Source organism: Centrocercus urophasianus, unplaced genomic scaffold (genome assembly GCF_019232065.1).
Source record: "Centrocercus urophasianus isolate 14NV4802_14NV808 unplaced genomic scaffold, USGS_Curo_1.0 seq_16, whole genome shotgun sequence".
In the NCBI taxonomy this organism is placed as follows: Eukaryota; Metazoa; Chordata; class Aves; order Galliformes; family Phasianidae; genus Centrocercus; species Centrocercus urophasianus.
In genome coordinates, this window is record NW_024884711.1 from 28,610,760 (window position 1) to 28,628,489 (window position 17,730).

Consider the following 17,730-nt stretch of genomic DNA (forward strand, 5'->3'; position numbering starts at 1 on the left):
GCGAGACCTCCACGCCGGCTGTGCTTTAAAGGCACCGCTTCAGAACGATACTTAAATTGGCACATCTTAGCGGAAAGCCGGTACACTCGTCTGGGGAAGCGATGCTTTCTCTGCTCCCTTCCTTTCCCTCCGGGACCTTCCACCTGCTCCTGGGGGGAGGAGCGACGGGGCACGGCCCAAAGCCTGTTTTCCTATTAGTAGGTCTCCCCTCGTCCCGCAGCGCGGAGGAGCGGGGCTGTGGCGGTGCGGGCGGAGCGCTGTCCCGCGCGGGCAGGTCGGAGCCTGCCGTCCTTCCTCGCCCTCTGCAGGGCTCGTTTTTTTTGGAAAAGCGAGCGCCGATCCACGTGCGACGCTGACAGGGTCGCAAAGGGGATAAAAAAAGAACAGCGGAAAACAGCCCGGCGCGCCTCTCAGCTATCACCACGTTATCACCTGCGTGTGCCTGGAAGGAGGCTCTTCCCTCCGCTGAGGAAAATCAGCTTAGGAAAGCAAAGTTTGAACAGCGAATTCCTGTTATTTCTAAGCACCCCATGTGACAGGATATTTCCTTATCGTTTCGAGCCCAGAGCTTTCCCCCGATCCACCGGCCCTTCACAAGTGCGGCGGAGCTGCCCGGCGGGCTCCTGTCCTCACAGCGGCGATGGCTCCCGCCCCGCTCCTGCTGCTCCTCGCCTTTCTCCCCGGCGCTTTTCCGCTGCTGGGTAAGTGCCCGCAGGGACTGTGCACAGCACGCCGGGAAGACAGCGGGGTCTCCGAGCCCCGGCTGACCTGAGGCGGTGTGTGCGTTTGTGTGTGTGTGTGTGTGTGTGTGTGTGTGTGCACGCGTGGAGAGGGCAAGCCGGCACGCAGGTGGAGAGGAGCCCCAGGGTCGGGGGGCAGCCCGCAGCCACGTTACCCTGAGGGCAGCCCGCCCTCCCGCAGCGCCCTGCCCCAGCTGAGCTGATCCATGGCTGAAGTTGCCCTATGCGGGGGCCCTTTGGGTTTTGGTATCCTAGGGTGCTCCAAACCAGTCTGTCCTAGGAATGTTAGCATTGTCATAGGGTCTATGGTTGAAAGCTGGAGCTTGCACATGACAATTGCTCTGATTTCTAGCGCACTGTTTTTATACAGGGGAAGTTTTGCATCTGCCATTCCTCAGCATCCTCCGTAGTCAAGGTTGAGGTTTACTGGAGCACAGTTTCGTAACACTAGCTTGTAACCCTTCTTGTTCTGTGTAGTTAGCTACAGTCATTGCAGGCTGTCTGCTAAGAGAAGTCATCCTGCTGGCTGCCTCCTTGCTTCCCCTCTCCCTTCCTTTAGCTTTTGGTGTGCTGCTGGGGTATTCTGTGTTGGCCTTTGATGCTGTTAGTGTTTCTCTGACTTCATGAGCCACTTTCTGATCTCCACTCATGTAATCTATGATAGCTTGCCTGTACTACAAAGTCCAAAGTTGTTTTTGCATACTGGAACTGCTAAAATGTAATCTCTACAAAAGATACTTGTCACAATCTTTCTGCGGCTGGCAATAGGCAAATCATTAGCATGATGGGTAAAGAAAAATAAAAACTAGTGAGAAAAAATCTATCAGGTTTTGCTTGGGACAGCTAAAGGAAAAGATGCTACATGTCTCTGGATTGGTTATTGTTTTGGTTTAATGTTGACAGATACCTAAGTACTGCATCGCTGCTCTCTTGTCCCAGTCCTCAGGGGAACTGAGTGTGGGGATATCTGGCCAACTTCTAGAGCAGCCTCCTCCTGAAGCTTTTACTGCTAAGCACGATCTCATCTGCTATGGAATATTCCTTTGGTCAGTTCAGGTTCACTGTCCTGGCTGTGCCCCCTTCCCATCCAAGTGCCTATCCCCAGCCACCTGACCTTTGGGGGCTCAGGCTGTTAACACAGCCTTGATGCTGCACAACCACTGCTCAGCAGCTGCTTAAACATTAGTGCAATATCAGCACCATTCTAGCTACAAGTGCAAAGCACAACACTGTATGGGCTGCTGTGGAGAAAGTTTATTCCAGTCCAGTCAGACCCAGTACAGTTCTAGTGGTTGGTTCCTATGCCTGGCAGCTTCCTATGGGTTCTAAAGGACCTCCTTCCAGAAGTAAATTTTGAAATTTTCATTATGGGTTACTCCCTTAAAAACTGTACTGGGACTGTGTTACTTGGGGTGATGCTGTGGAGGACCTTCCTGTGTACCTCCTGTAGCTGATCTGTAGTGAAGAATGGGAGTTCTAAAGCAAATATTTCTACTAAATAGTGATAGAACACATGGTTATGTCACTGAAATCTGGGAATAAGGCTTACCAACATAAACATGTTAGAAAGCTGACATTACTTTATTGCAGTACTCATTGCATGGGGGAAATCTCTCCTCCTAGCATGCACATGTAGGAGCTAAAGTGCACACACACTCACGCTTAGCATGTGAATATTCATATGTTTTCTGCAAAGTGCCTGCTTATTCTGAGAATTGCTATACACGTTAAAACCCAATGCTATGCATGCACTATGTATTATGGAGTTCTTTTAACGGATCTTTGGTGGTGGTTGGGTTCCACTGGGAGGTGCTATCTGGCCAAAAGTTCATATGCTTAGTAGGCTTGGTCCCTTATTTGCTCAAGGTATTATTTATAGAAATTGGCTGCTGACTAAGTTTGTAATTATTGTTTCGACCTTATGGTAGCTAACGCTATCAGCTCTTGTGGAGTACAGTGTACTGCTTCACTTGTGAATGTTGAGACTCTGCTTCTAGATTCCAAGTGTCCTGCTTATGTAGGAAAAGCAACCTTCCCTGGTAAGATGTTAGTTTGCTTAAGACTCTGAATTAGTTGCTGGTTATCAATTACGTAACTGAATAATTTTGCTCAGCTCATTTGACAGATGCAGCTCAATCTGTTAGCAAGAAGCGATATCAAGTGGTTAGAGAAGTGTTGGCAGGGTATAATGAGTGTTGCACAGATATCTGACTTTTTAAATATTCTTCTAGTCTTTCTAATATCTCCCTTACATCTCACAAAGAAAGTGTTATATGGGAATCTATATTGGTGTTCAGATAGACACAAGTACAGCTGTAAACTGGAGCAGCCTAGGCCCATGGTACAAGTCATCTGCATGGTGATGGATATGACAGGAGTGACTATGAGTGAAAGGGAATTCTGCAGTCTCGGTCACAGTTGCTCCTGTGTCCTTTTGCCTCGTTCTTCCCTCCTGTTTGGGTGCCAACTTATTTTCAATACCTACGTGTATAAGCTGCTGCATTGTGTTTCCACGCTGCTAATGCCTTGTAAGGGTACAGTCAAAACGTAGAGGACAAAGATTTACTTTTCTTCCCCTAGCCTCATCACTTTATTCAACTTTCTGGCATTGTCTCTGCAAACAAAACCTCCACTCTGCTTTTGGCTTGGCTGAGCAGCCCAGACTTTTGACTTGGGACTACGTTTTTTCACGTGTCTAGCACCCTCTCTTTAAGACCGTAAGTTGCATAAAATATGTAATGTTGCGTTAGGCCAGAAGTACAATTTTAGCAGTTTAAAAGATCAGGCGGTGTTTTTCACACTTGTGAAAAAGTCTGATGTTTTCTTTTAACCGGAAACTTTAAGTAAGATTTCAGGAAAAGGAGAGTTGCAAGCATTGCATGTATCGTTGTGCTAAACGCTGGTAGAAAAGCAGAATAAAAAGTTATCACCAGCAGCGACAATTATATATTTCCTTGTATTGTCTATGAGTAAAACTGATTGGCAAAAGGGAACAATTTGTACCTCCAGTGCTCATCAGTTTTATATGCTTCCCTGTGAACTGGAAGCCAGAGGACAGGAGAAGGAAACTGACCCATGGGTGAGATAAGTTTAGGTCAGCTCTTTCTGAGATAGAGGCTATTTGTTCCCAGCTTCTTCTGTAGTAATTTATGATCATTTCCATATCAGCAGAAAAGGGAAAATGTTTTGTGGTTAATCTGTTTTCCCCTTACGTATTTTTGCATTGTATAACTTGCTTACTTTGGTAATCTAACGCTAAAATAAATAGTATTTTAATTAGCTTTAATCCCAGACTAACATAAATAAGTACTTATCTTCCCTTGCTTGTAGCTCACTTAAAATACATTTTTAAGGCCTTGATCAACCTGTTAAATTATGAGATGCAACGTTAGAGAACTATTAATTTATCATCCTAAAACATATCTCAAGAGGACCAAAGGAGAAGGAAAAATTCTCAGTCTCTGGATGAGACCAGCTCATGTTTACCATGCAGTAGATCCAGGTCATATAAGAAGTGCTAGGAAATTCTTTAGTGATTGCAAGTTTGAAACAAAATGGATAAATGCATGTTGTTAAGTACATTGTACTAAGAAGAAGAAATAACTTTGGGACCTATAAACAGTCTCATAAATTTTCCTTGGTCACTAAGAGGCACTAAGATTTGACGGCAAATCCCACTGTTGTCGGTATTTCATTCTTAGTGGAAAAATGTAAGAAAGGAGGAAATCACCAATGAATGCAGCTGAGAGAAAAATGATGATGCTATTGTAACCCTGCAAGTAGTTTGTGTGTAAAGGTAAATTAGGAGAAAAAAAAAGTAAAATCTTTCCCATTCTGTAAGACTTCAGGGATTTCAGCAGAACTAGTGAAATCAGATCTGTCCATTATGGAGAAACAGAGCCTGAAGAACTTACTCTGTAGTCCTCACAACGGGAGTCAGGATCAAGGAAGCAGAGCTGCTGGAGCGCTCAGCCTCCAGCCCTGCAGCACATGGTGTGCATGCTCCCCCTTCTCACTGACTCCCATGGGTGCAGTTTGGAACAGAACTATGATTGGGCCTTTTTTTCCTCAGTTTATTCTATGTTTTAAAGCTGCATGAGGCACTAGATCTGTCTCTACTGCCTTGCTGTTTTTAGTGTAGATTCTTCCTTTGATGCAAAATAGTTTAAATGTCCTGAAATCTGAACTAGTTGTATTCTACAGTCACTTTAACAGATGTAGACCACGGGAGGATCCTGTCCTCTTTTGCTGAACAGATGATGAGATTTTAACCCCAAGAGTAGCATCTAGTCTCGTATTTCATTTAGATAGTAAGTAAGATTATTTCCAGCCAAGTGATTCCATTGTTTTTTGTCTTGCAGATACTAGCATCTTTTTAATATATAATGAAGAACACAAGCGCTGTGTATTGGCTCAGAGTTCTAACTCAGTGACTACTGCTCCTTGTGTTCAAGAAAATGAGTCTCAAAAATTCAGGTGGGTTTCAGATCACCAGCTTATGAGCATAGCATTCAAATTGTGCTTGGGAGTACCTTCGAAGAAAGACTGGGTTCCGATCACTCTGTATCCTTGTGACAAGGCTAGCGAACTTCAGCGATGGGAATGCAGAAATGAGACTCTCTTTGCAATCCAAGGGGAAGATTTGTTTTTCAACTATGGAAACAGACAGGAAAGGAATATTATGCTTTACAAGGGATCTGGTTTATGGAGTAGGTGGAAAGTCTACGGAACTAAAGACGATCTGTGTTCTCGAGGCTATGAAGGTAAAGTTCTATAAATTAATTTCTGTATTTTGAACTGGCTGCTGTGTGTATCTAATTGCGATACAGGAGATATGTAGGAGAATTACCTTAGTCGTCTTGGTGATCAGCGAGTGTGGGCTTTGATAAAACCTATAGTTCTGGAGTGTGTTTTATGTTTCTGTGGGGTTCATTTTGCTTTTTTGTCAGAGGTATGATCATTAAAAATTAGATAATTAACCATGCAAGGCAGAGGACAGTGATTCATTTGGAAGGAGAGCAAAGTCTTTGGTTGTTCAGAACATGCATACAATTATTATGCAGCAGTTAATGATATTTTTGATTTTTTACATATGTACAGAAAGACAAAGAGTGTTCTGTTGATTATGTTCACCTCTTCTCTGCCACTCCATCCCTAGGGAGAAAATATGATTTTTTTCGTTAAGGATTCAGTTAACTCTTGATATCTTCAGCTGCAGTATATTGATGGTGCAAACATTTCTAGATGTTTGACATTCCTCTGAGAGCTGGTGCTGAAGTGTTAAATAAGTAAATTAGATATTTTAAATAGTTAAATTTGAAAATGCACGTATATACACACAGATATGATGGCATTTTGGCAGAGAAAGGGAATGATCCATTTTCTAGGGTTTATACAAAGAATAACTACAGTATTATGGCTCTGGATCAAAGGCTTTTATTTGAATATAGCATAAAGAAGATACTCTCTGCTGTAGCTTTCAGGTTTATACCTACATGACATAGTGTTTAAAATGATCAGAATTGAGTTATCAACAGAAGAATCAGTGATTGTGTGGGCCTAAAAAGCAAATTGCTTCATTTAATGGATTTTGTACTTTTGATTGCTATGCATGTAAAATTTAGCATGGGAATACATTTGTCTTGGCTCAGTCAGTTCTGGTCAGTAGTCTCCTTTTCTGGTCAGTGGTCTGCTTTAAGTGATGAAAATTGGTCTAGTTGTGGCAATGGGTAACAGATAACACCTACAGATTGAAATTTATCAGCATTCCATTTATAATGCATGTTGTATACTAAGCTAGCAAACTGTCCTTACTCCAATATGAACATAAAACTGGATTGATGTATATCCCATGCAAATTACCACTTACACATTTTTTTTTAAACTGTCATATCTCCTTAGATACCTACACAGTGAGAGGAAATGCTGAGGGAGCACCTTGTGTATTCCCTTTTAAATTTGGTAATAAGTGGTATGCTGACTGCACAGATGCTGGCAGAGCAGATGGCTGGTTCTGGTGTGGAACCACTGCAGACTATGATGTAGACAGGAGATATGGATTTTGCCCACTGAAAAGTAAGTTTCATGTATTGAAGATTCTATTTTGCTCTTTTATTCAGCTGCCTGGGAATGCTGCTGTCCTTTTCATGTGCACTACAAAATGTAATTCAGAACTGTATTTTTCTGTGTCTACACTGCTAGCTATCCTCTTAGGAACCAGTTACATATGTGAAAATAGGGCTCAGCAAAAAAAAAAAACAAACAAACAAACAAAAAAAAAAACTTGACTAAATCCAGGTGAAAGTGTGTGAATTGTACACTGGAATGTGTAATTACAGCATTTACTCAAACAGAAAGTTCTTGATGTAAGGATGTTACATTAGTATATCCTGTAGGCTGCATAGGCATTTGTGCTGCAGAAGTGGGAACTAGAATACAACTGAAATGAAAATTAAGACTACTTCAGAAATGAATTGCATTTGAATATAAAAGAGCTTAAGTGGTATTTCCTTAATGTATATACTACGTAGCTGACTGTTCTGCAGTAGAATAATTAAAAACAGTGAGAAGCATTTATATTATTAATTCCCTGGTTTAAGTGCCACTAGATTTTGAGCTGTAGTATTATGTAATACAGAACTTCATGTAGAAACGTTGATATTCCTTTAAGTGAATTTGAACACATGTTGGAATTATGTTTAATTTGAATAAATTTTCTCTTGACTCCTGTAAAATATGTACTAAGCACTTTGTCTGCAAACTGCTGCTTTTTCTGTCATGATGGGAGAGGGGGAATTTTTCCTTCCCTTCTTCATTATTGTGTTTTGTCGTAAAGCTCCAACTGACTTCAGTTAAGAACAAAAGAAAAAAATGTCTTTCCTCTTTCCTTTGATGTGAAGAAAACAGAGTCCATTGATCTTAGCTGATTTGATGAAGTTTTATTGTATGAAGTACAATTTCCATGAGTGTTGCATTCATTATTTCAGAGAAATAAAAATTGCAAGTATTTTCCTCTGCCAGTATTATTTTCAAGATACTGAAAACATATTGGCAGTATTAATTCCATGAATACAACACATGCAAGTCCAGCATAAGTTTGTTACCTGTCTAGCATTCTTAGAGGAAAGCAAATAGGAGGTGTCATTAAAAAATTGTTTAGTTCTTTGACATAATTCAAGGAAATCCATTCAGATTGTTTTTGGAAAAAGCTGCTTTATGCTGATTGCCTGCATGCTTCCTTCCTGATTCTTCAGTACTGGCTATAAAATATTCACATTAGGTCGTATGCTTTAAAGAGAGACAGGCAGGAGTAGGAAAGTTTTAGCCCGGCAATAGAGAACTGCGCTGTACTACAGAATGGGAAGGTATTAAACTTCAAAAGCACTTTTTAAACATATAACATTGAAGTTTTTGTATGTTAAAGATTATTAAATAGGATGTCAGAAGTGTGGTTTGTTTTTTTTTTTTTTTTTTTTTAAACTATCTAGGGGGTCAGAGGTGCCTATACTCACTCAGGCGATGCAGACTATTGCAACTCTTTCTTCTAGAGCTCAGACAAACACTGAAATTCAGATTGAGTCCATCACTTTTCTACTGTAAACAAAACCAACTCTAGTGTCCAGAATGAGAGGGTCTAAGATCGTACTAAAAGCAATTGTACCCAAAAGAAATGTGGAAATCTGACTGATAGAGTGAGTTTGAGCCTTTCAGATGGTGCTTCAAAAAAGATGCTGATACAGTGACAATGAAACTTAAGTCTCAACAGAAGAAACTGAGAATTGTTCCTGCTACTTCAGACAATTTTTAATATCCTAGGAAATACTGATTCTTTACTGGGTACGCTATGTCTTTTTGAGCTACGTGTTCCATTGCCGTGTTAAAGCCTGTGTTGAGGAAGGTTGCACAAGGTAATTTTACCAGGAACACAAGTCATGAGATGTACATGAGCTGTATTCAGTAGGCGAAAGTCCACTGAGGTCCCTTCCGTGACAGTTGAAAAGGATGGAATTTTTCTCAAAAATTTGAAAGACTTGTAAGTAGTGCAAAAAAACTTGCAGCTGCCTAAGAAGGAAATAAATAAAGAGTGCAGGGAATAAGGAAGCATTTAAATAATTTTAACCTTGAATATTAATCTAACTGGGCAAGTCTGCATTTGTGCATTCATTCAAAAATATTGACTTTATTTTATTTTATGACAGGCCTTTTCCTCACACTGGTGTTTTGAGATGTTTTGAAGGATTTTCCATCGTGGTTTTACATCTAGTTCAGAATGCCTTGTGAATTGCTCAGCTGAGTTACAAAGAGTCATTGGTCTTGTTTTTTTCTGATTTAGCTGGAACTCATAACTTGATTTCAGACCTCACAAATTCATTTAAGAAAAAGAAAGAGAGAAGCATTGAAGAAAAATATACCTACGTGAAGATAAGCATGTGAAAGAAATTTAGTATTTTTTAGATTTTCTTTCTTACTGTTGACAACACCTAGTTTTATGCCTTTGTATATAATACTTTAAAATAATATAAATTATTAAGTATATTCCTTCCTGACTGTATGGTCAGGGAGGAAGAGATATCAGTTGTATTATAGGGTATCTAACAAGAATTATATTCAGTTCTCATTTACTAAAATTCTATTCTTTTGGTTTCAAAGAATATTGGGCTGAGATTCCAACTTGTTCTGGATGGATAATACAGCAAACAAGAACACTTCTATGGTTACTGCTAGTCAAGGCCAAATTTCAGCTTGCAGTTTTGAAATTAAAATTTCTGAAGTCCATTACCAATCTTTTCAGATTTAGTAGAAGTAGTACCAGTTTTAGTGGAAGTAGTACATATGGTAGTCCTGTTAACACTTGTTAAAATTGCAATTCTAATAGGTATTTCCACTGGTAGGACACTTTTTCTTGATAATAATTCTTAATAAACGATAATTTTCACCAATTTCAGTGTAATATAAAATTACATACTGAATTAGTCTGTGTAAAGTTGAGTTTTTTCCAGTTATGCACTCAGGTTTTGTTTCACATGAATGAAGTTTAGATGCTAAAATATATCATTCCAGTAAAAGTGAATCCTCTTTGGGTTTCTCTGGGGATATTAAGATTTAAACAATACCATGTAGATTTTACCAAATCCTGCTCTCTTAAGGTGTTTAATTGCCTGGAACTCAAATATTTGAAAAACTAAAAATTGGAAGAGTAAGAAATGAACTTTATTTTTATGAAAAACCAAAGTTCTACAGAACAGCTTCATATGCAACTGTAAATTAGTGACAGGGAGAGGAAGGTTAAATGCTTTTTCTCTTCCTTTCTACTGATTGCACAGTATCTGCAAAATCCTTTCTACAAGGCCAGAGACAATCTTTACTGAATTATAGATTTTAATATTGCAGTCTCTCTTTTATCCCAGACGTGTGCTTGTGCACATGGTATTGTAGAACATAGCATAGTGAAGAAATTTTGGCTTCTGATGTTCATAAAATGCTTTGGGTAGAAGTTACTTTCTGAATAATGATAATGGAATTGAAGTTTCTGTATTTATTCAAAGGTCCATATTAGAGTATACTATGAATTTATTTTGTTGTCTAAGGCTAATTTGAAAAGAAGCACTTCATATTGTCTATAAGCTATCAGATTTAATACAGGAAAAAGTGGAACTGGTTACTGACCTGCTGACATCTAATATGTACCACTCTTTGTCTTGAGCTTTGTTTATTGTACTGCTTTCCTCTTATTTACACGCACAGATTTTCTGAGCTCTCTGAATTCAGAAAAGACCTCTTTCTTTCAAATTTTTTGCAGCTTGCAACTTAAAGAGCTGATACAGACTGATTTCAGGAATTTCAGGACATTTCCCCTTGTCAGCCGACATATAGAGACCTCTTCTTTATTTTGTTTTTGTCATGCAATTATACTCTCTGTATGGAGTGATATTTGGCTCACTGTTCGGGGCTTCCATTTTTCAGTCCAATGCTTGGGTCTGATTATCTTTATTTTAGTAAGATGATCTAAAGCTGCTTTACATAATACCCAAAATTGTAAAATAAATGAGGATTTCTTAGCTCAGAGAAACCATCTGTTTTATGGGCTTCAGTTAGCATGAGACAGTAAGATCTTAGTGTTTTTCTCCATGGTGACAAATCAGTTACTTTAGAGCAACTATAGCTGTTCATCTTCAATCTTAAACAGCAGCTTTATTGTCTTGGAGAAAATGTGATATTGTTTTGTGATGTGTGTGTTGTCCAACATGGCTGTCACGGTTTGGCCTAGGCCTGGATTTACTAATGCATTAAAGGACTCCTTTAATACCTGTTCTTTTTTGCAGTGCGTAGCTTTGTGTGTTTTTGCTCAGTGATTTATTCTATGTTGTATCTGTCTCAGTCTTTGTGATCAGTTGCAACATTTCTTTTTCTCTTGGCAGTTAATAGTATTGATTCGTTGTGGAATACTGATCCTCTAACAAATGTCCAATATCAGATAAACTCTGAGTCAGCACTGACGTGGCATCAGGCAAGGAAAAGCTGTCAACAACAGAAGGCTGAGTTATTAAGTATCACAGAGTTGCATGAACAAACATACCTAGCAGGTAGAGTAATATCATCCATCAGGGTTTTTTTTTTTTTTAAAGTGAATTGTTTTAACTGTGACACTCACATAGCATGTTCTGTCTTGAAAGCTGGTATCTTCTTCAGTTCTTTTAATTCTGGATTTAGATTGTTATCTTGAATAATTCAGATGGAAACTTGAAAAGATAATGATGATTTTTCTCATGAATTAATATTGCTGGAAAATTACAGTGACAAAAAAACCACAGCAATTAAGTAATTCAAGCAATAAAGAAAGAATTTTGGAATGTATGCAAATCCAAAGTAGTGCTCAAAGAAAAAATGCAAATGCAAAGATTGCATTCTTTTTATGCTGCATTTGCTGTGTGTACCAATCAGCATTTTTGCCAAATATTTTTAAAGCTGCTATATCATCTTTATATGCTAAAATATGAAAAGGAAAAAAAAAAAAAAAAAAAAGGAATTAATGAACTGGAGGACTTAAAAATAGCTTAAATTCAGACTCTATTTTTCCCCCAGAATCATTTCCAAACTTCCTTTCTGTGAAAATTCAATCCTGAATTCATGCTTGAAGACATTCATGTTCTACAGAGGCAGGCAGTCTTGTTTTCACTGTCTTCTGAGCCTGTGTACACATGTGAGGTAGTCCAATGTTACAGCTACTAGATAGATTAGAAAACATTTTGATATTTTTTTTTCTATGCTGTAAGCTGAATTTTTGTACTTCGTAAATTCAGAGGATGATTGATTAGTTGATAAATCTATTTTTGATATTGTATGTAATCTGTTCTGTGAAAACATTTGTTTCCAAATGTTAATGGCCAAAACACAAGTCTTCTTTACTGAGTGTGATTAAATTAATCTTCAAATTAATGCTCAAGAGAGCATTGACATTTAGGAGCAAGTTGTTAGTAGACATGTTTTAATTACCAACTATAATATATTGTTGCCAAAGTCAGTTTTTCATTCTACAGCTATTCTTGCAGAATTAGGTTTTCCTGTCATGCTCAGATCTTGATTTTCATAAACCATCACTTGTTTGTGAAGCAGTACTGGAACACATTAACCTGTTGATGCCAAATCAGACTCTTGCATTACATCCCAATCCTTTTCAGTACTTAACAACCTCTGCCTCTAACTTGGCTGTACTTTAAGTGTTACCCATAACCATAGTGTCAAAAACAACTAAATACATGGAGTAAATTTGAATGCTGGTAGGATGCTATCAGTCAAAGCAGAAGTGCTTAATGTAAGTTGTGCGATGATTTCCTGTAAGCTATGAAGAAATACATCAATTCAAAAGCAATCAGCACTCATCCAGCTAAGCTTACAATTCTTAGACATAAAGCAGAGAGAAGCAATTGAGTCATAATTACTATAAAAAAGCCCACAGAATTCGATAGGACCATGCATGGGCATGATATTATTTCTAAGTGCTTTTCAGACTTGGAACAGTAAGTTGGAACACGTTTTGGAATCCTGACTTACTTTGGCTGAAGAAGTGAATTCAGATGAGTTTCAAAATGTACCAGATGTGCTGTTAAAACGATGACTTTTGGAATGATCATATTTAAATGTGGCATTATAAAATATAAACAGCTTACAATACTACTTTAAAATATTTAGTAAATTTGAAGCTCACATTTGTTAATTTTCTTGGAAAAGAAAATATTTACATGACAGGAAAGGATTCATATTTGGTTTTAGAAAATTGATTGTTTATTTACTTCCCTTCTGTCAGCTATCAGTTTTATGTTTTGTAATTCTGGGGAAAAAAAATGATTTGCTTCGTATTTATGATAATCTCCTTACAAATAATGTATACCTATTGTTGTTTCTCCATTCTAACACAATTCCTCACACCTAAAACTGTGAGAACTCTGACAATAAAAATAATGTGAGCGATGTGAAACCATATGAGCAGTTTAGCGCAGTCACCTCAATTTAAAATTTTTAAATCTTGTACTGGGAAAAAAGAGAACCAAAAGAAATTAAACTTTCAAGTTTCAAGAGAATGTTTGCTCTTGCTGTGCACTGCCAGTATCTTTCTTTATCTCTGTTACCTAGGTTTGACTGGCAAGCTGAGTTCTGCTCTCTGGTTTGGCCTTAACAGCCTGAATTTCGACAGCGGATGGCAATGGGTTGGTGGTGCTCCGTTTAGATACTTAAATTGGGTTCCAGGTAAGATTATGTTTTTTATAAGGGGTTAAATTCCTTTCTTTTCCAGTTTGTTTTGGTTATTTGCTTAATGATTGGATTTTTATTTTTATTTTGGATTAACCAACCCTGGTGGTAATACATACAGAACTAAATATATTAGACTAGTCTACCCTGAAGCAAAACCAGCTGTTTCACACCTGTGGCTGCAATGCTGGACTCCAGTGCCAGTATTAACAACATATTCTCCATGACATCTGTAGACAGCACTGAAGAGGTGCTTTTATTATTCAGTGTCTGTGTTAAGGTGACTTTTATCAGGATCCTTGTTTCCTTGCACTAACTATTCAGGAAGTCTTTGGAGACTGATTTAAGTGGGTGTCTGAAGTTATACAGTTTGAATACTCTTCATTTTCACTGAGCATGTCCCACGTATTTAATTTGCAGTAATTCTGTAAGTTACTCCATCATGTCGCTCTGTAGTTCCTCTTTGGAGGTAAGTCCCAAATCAAATTTTAGGTGGACAGAACTTCTTTGTAAGCTTTGAAGAATGAGTTGAACCACTGTCTAACTTGCTCTCCAATGGTGAGAGCACACAAGGCAAACAGATGGGCTGAAATACAAGTTCCTGAGAGGATGTTTACAAGTCTGTCTGCCAAAAGCACAGGTGAGGAGCTGCATGTAGCAAAGGGTGGAGAAAGCCTGGCTGAGTTAGAGCCAAAGCAGCAAGGGAAGCTGTTCATGACTGCTAAAACTGCAGGCAGCTCTCATTTATCTTGTAAAGAATTGTCTGAGTTTTGGAGTAACCAAAATGGGACTCCATTTGTTTTTCGCTCTGCTGGTATCTATATAACCAATTTTACATGTGTGCTTTCTACTTCACAGTTACATTTTTGTCAGCGTGTCTCTATCTCATCCCCATTTCCATGGATGTTGAAGACCTAACTGTTCTTTCCACCAGTAAATTTTAAAAGAATTTGTGGAAGCTTTACATACTTCCATCTCACTAGTTCTAAACAAATAACAGGAACATTTGAATGTTTTATGTTCCATAAGGGAGCTAAATTATCTGTTGCTAAAATATGGGGGTTGGGCATTTGAGAGAGCTAGCTGCCTGCTGTGGAACTTTTTTGTCCATTAAAATCATTTTAACTTTTGTTCTCTTTTTTTTTTTTTTTTTTTTTTTGTTATTTATCAAAGGCCATCCTTCTCCAGAACCTGGAAAAATCTGTGCAGCATTAAATCCTGCCAAAGTTGCCAAGTGGGAGAATTGGGAATGTAACAAGAAGCTCGGCTACATTTGTAAGCGAGGAAATGCTACTTTAGCATCTTTCATTGTTCCTACAGGTAGGCTTGGCAATAATCTCCTAATGAATTATTAATAGCCTAAAATTGAGAAAAGAGAATGTCTGTGCAAAATGTGACTTGACCAAGATTCCTTGTAAAAGTGAACATTGTGTACTTCCTCTTTATTCTGGTCTCCTTACTTCCTGATTAGTATAGCTGAGTTCTCTTTCTGTAAGCAAAAAAAACTTTCACATTTTGTGTGTAGAATAAAAAGCTAAATAATTTAATGCTTAAAATATTGTGTAGTTATCTAAAAACCCATGTTCTCATTGAAACTAATCTATCTCTCTTGCTGTCATTTTTTGTTACTTATGAAATGGAGTAAGTTTAAGAGTGCAAATTAATAGTAAACTTAAAGATTTTTAAAAATTATTATAGATTTAAAGATTTGTTTAAAAACTATGTGTTTATGTAGTTAAGTATGGATTTATATTTTCTATATATCTAAACTATTTAGTTTAATTACAAAATTCTTTAGATTAAATACACGCAGACATTTTTAGAAGAAATATAATTTGGGCACTTAATGTACACAGGAAAGACACATCAGGGATAAGTTTTCATAGCTTTATTTAGATTTATTTCCTTATTTTATCTCTTTGTGCTATAATTTACACTGTGACTTTTTCCTTTGTTTCAACACTCTTTCCTTCTGTTATACCTTGTTTCCAAGGTTATTCCTCTTTCTAGCTTGTACAAGTATCTCCCAAATTCACTGACGTTATTTTGCACAGGGAAGCAGAAATCCAAATCACTGCCATATTTCCAGTCCTTTTTTTAATATACATTATTGGAAGATCAGATGTCAAATGATGAGTTTCCAAAAAGTTTGACTTGAAAAATATGTTTTTTAATGTTATTTCTGCTGTTCTGCCAACATATAGCCAGCTCAGTAATATCAAAAAACGTGAAACAGTGTCTTCTGTCTAACTTGTTTCTCTTTAAGAAAAACAAATGAGCTAGTGTATTATTAACCAAATATTGAAATCAATGTTAAATATACTTCAGTTTTGAAATTAAGTGTATTTATTGTTCGAGTTGGAAATGCCAATAGCGCTTATTTTATTTTTATTTATTTTCTGAATTAAAATGCAAATAACTGTTAATATTTCTATACTTCTGACAACCAAAATCTATCTTTATTTAGGTTGAAGTAGATTGTTCATGGGCTGTTACTCAGCATTTCATAAACAGGTCTTTAAACACTGATGCTTGTAAATGAACCACTGATTCAGTGCTGCCTATTATTTTATTTAGTTTTACATTCAATCTTAATTTGGAGCTAATGGCTATTTCTTCCTTATACATCAGGGTTTTGATTTCCTGCCTCACCCCTCCTATATTTGAAGTGAATAATTTGCAGGAAGAACAGAAATGAGATGCAAGTTTTCAATTGTACAGAAATTGCTGAGTAAACGTGATGACAGATTAAACAGAGATTGGCAGTGATTCACATCATAAAATATTTTCCAAAGCGTCCTAAGGGAGGAAGTCATAAAAGGAATAAGCATGCAGTCCTGCAAGGTGTTAAGTGCCCTCAATTTCTAATGATGTAAAGGAAAACTCATGGCAGATGATGTTTTCCTGACCAGGGCTCCAGTGTCAAAATACAAATTAATTGCAAATTCATGCATGCAGTTAAGTTGTGCACTGGCTACCAAATGCAGCGGCAATATTTTAACTCTAGAAGTTACATTTAAGTTCAGAAGAGCACTATAGGACTGTGAGAGAGAGCTCTTTATAACAGAATGTAATCATGACCTATAACAGAATAGAGAAAAATCTTTACAGGTGTTTTATTTTTGTAGCATTTGAAGATTTTCAGGAACTCAGCAGCTGTGTGGACTTCCTTCACGAGATTTTTTTTTTTTTTTTTTTTTTTTTTTTTTTTTTTCCAGCAGGGGGCCACATTATTATGTGTCTTTAAGTCGTTTAGATTTTAGGGCATTGATGCAGTTGATCTGCAACACAGCAAAATGAATCAATAAGAATCCATTAATTTCACTTGCAAAATATGCTTATTTTTAAACTTCATTTTCTAAGGAAAAGCTGGCTGGCTGCTTACCTCCACCAGGTAACTGCCAAAATAGTTTTCATCCCAATTCGACAACATAAAGTATTGAGTTTCTGAGTATTTCATAAACCCCCAGATCTGATTGGAGAATCAAATACACTTAATTTAACTGTTATGAAGGCTGTGTAAGCTCTCTCTTATCAACAGTGAAGAATGAATGTGTGAGACAGAAATGTTAATTCCCTAATCATGAGAATCATTCAGCTAGTATTTTTACCTTTGTAGACACCCAAGTCAATAACTGGGAGACCTTCAGACTTCAGGAAGCCAAGCTTATAGTTTGCAGAACTATTTGGTCTTTCTAAGTCTGCTTCATTTTTGTATGTTGAACTATTCCACAGTATTCATCAACTTGGCTTTTTGAGATAATGTTTTTTATACGTTAATGTGATTCCCACTATTAGATATTACTTGCTTTATTTTATTTAAGTTAGATGAAGCTCAGGATTTCGTACTTGTTTTCTTAAGGATGAAAAGTAGATCACAGTATTGTGTGTTTTCTTTAGAAGAAGAGGGAAGCACAGAGTTAACTTTTGCTGACAGCTAGAAATGAACAATTTGAGGCTTTGTCCTACTGAGAAATCACCAGCTATGTCATTCAATACAATTTGCACAGAAGAAATTAGACTGTCAACTTCTCCAGTTTTTCTGCCTGCAACAAATTCCCTAACGTTACTGAATTTACAACCAAAAGAGTTTCCTTGCCTGCCGTAGCTGATTTAGCGTTGACAGTCATGTTCATACAGCCTCCTTCGGTCTGAAAGAGAGATTCTTACAAAGCCACAGGGGAATAAAGACCTGTGGGATTGTCTTTGTAGTGAAGTCTGAACTGATAGTGTCTGTTCCGTT

The 17,730-nt window shown here is 37.6% G+C and overlaps 1 protein-coding gene across 1 annotated transcript in view; it reads left to right on the top strand.

The window, feature by feature from the left end:
* The first annotated feature begins 577 nt into the window (after positions 1 to 577).
* Positions 578 to 17,730, top strand: part of MRC1 (mannose receptor C-type 1) — a 49,363-nt gene continuing 32,210 nt past the window's right edge. Inside the window, exons 1-6 of the mRNA XM_042817082.1 lie at positions 578 to 701; positions 5,102 to 5,503; positions 6,642 to 6,815; positions 11,159 to 11,323; positions 13,371 to 13,484; positions 14,661 to 14,807. Coding sequence (XP_042673016.1) covers positions 641 to 701; positions 5,102 to 5,503; positions 6,642 to 6,815; positions 11,159 to 11,323; positions 13,371 to 13,484; positions 14,661 to 14,807 — 1,063 coding nt within the window. The 5' untranslated portion in view covers positions 578 to 640. The remainder of the gene's footprint in view (positions 702 to 5,101; positions 5,504 to 6,641; positions 6,816 to 11,158; positions 11,324 to 13,370; positions 13,485 to 14,660; positions 14,808 to 17,730) is intronic.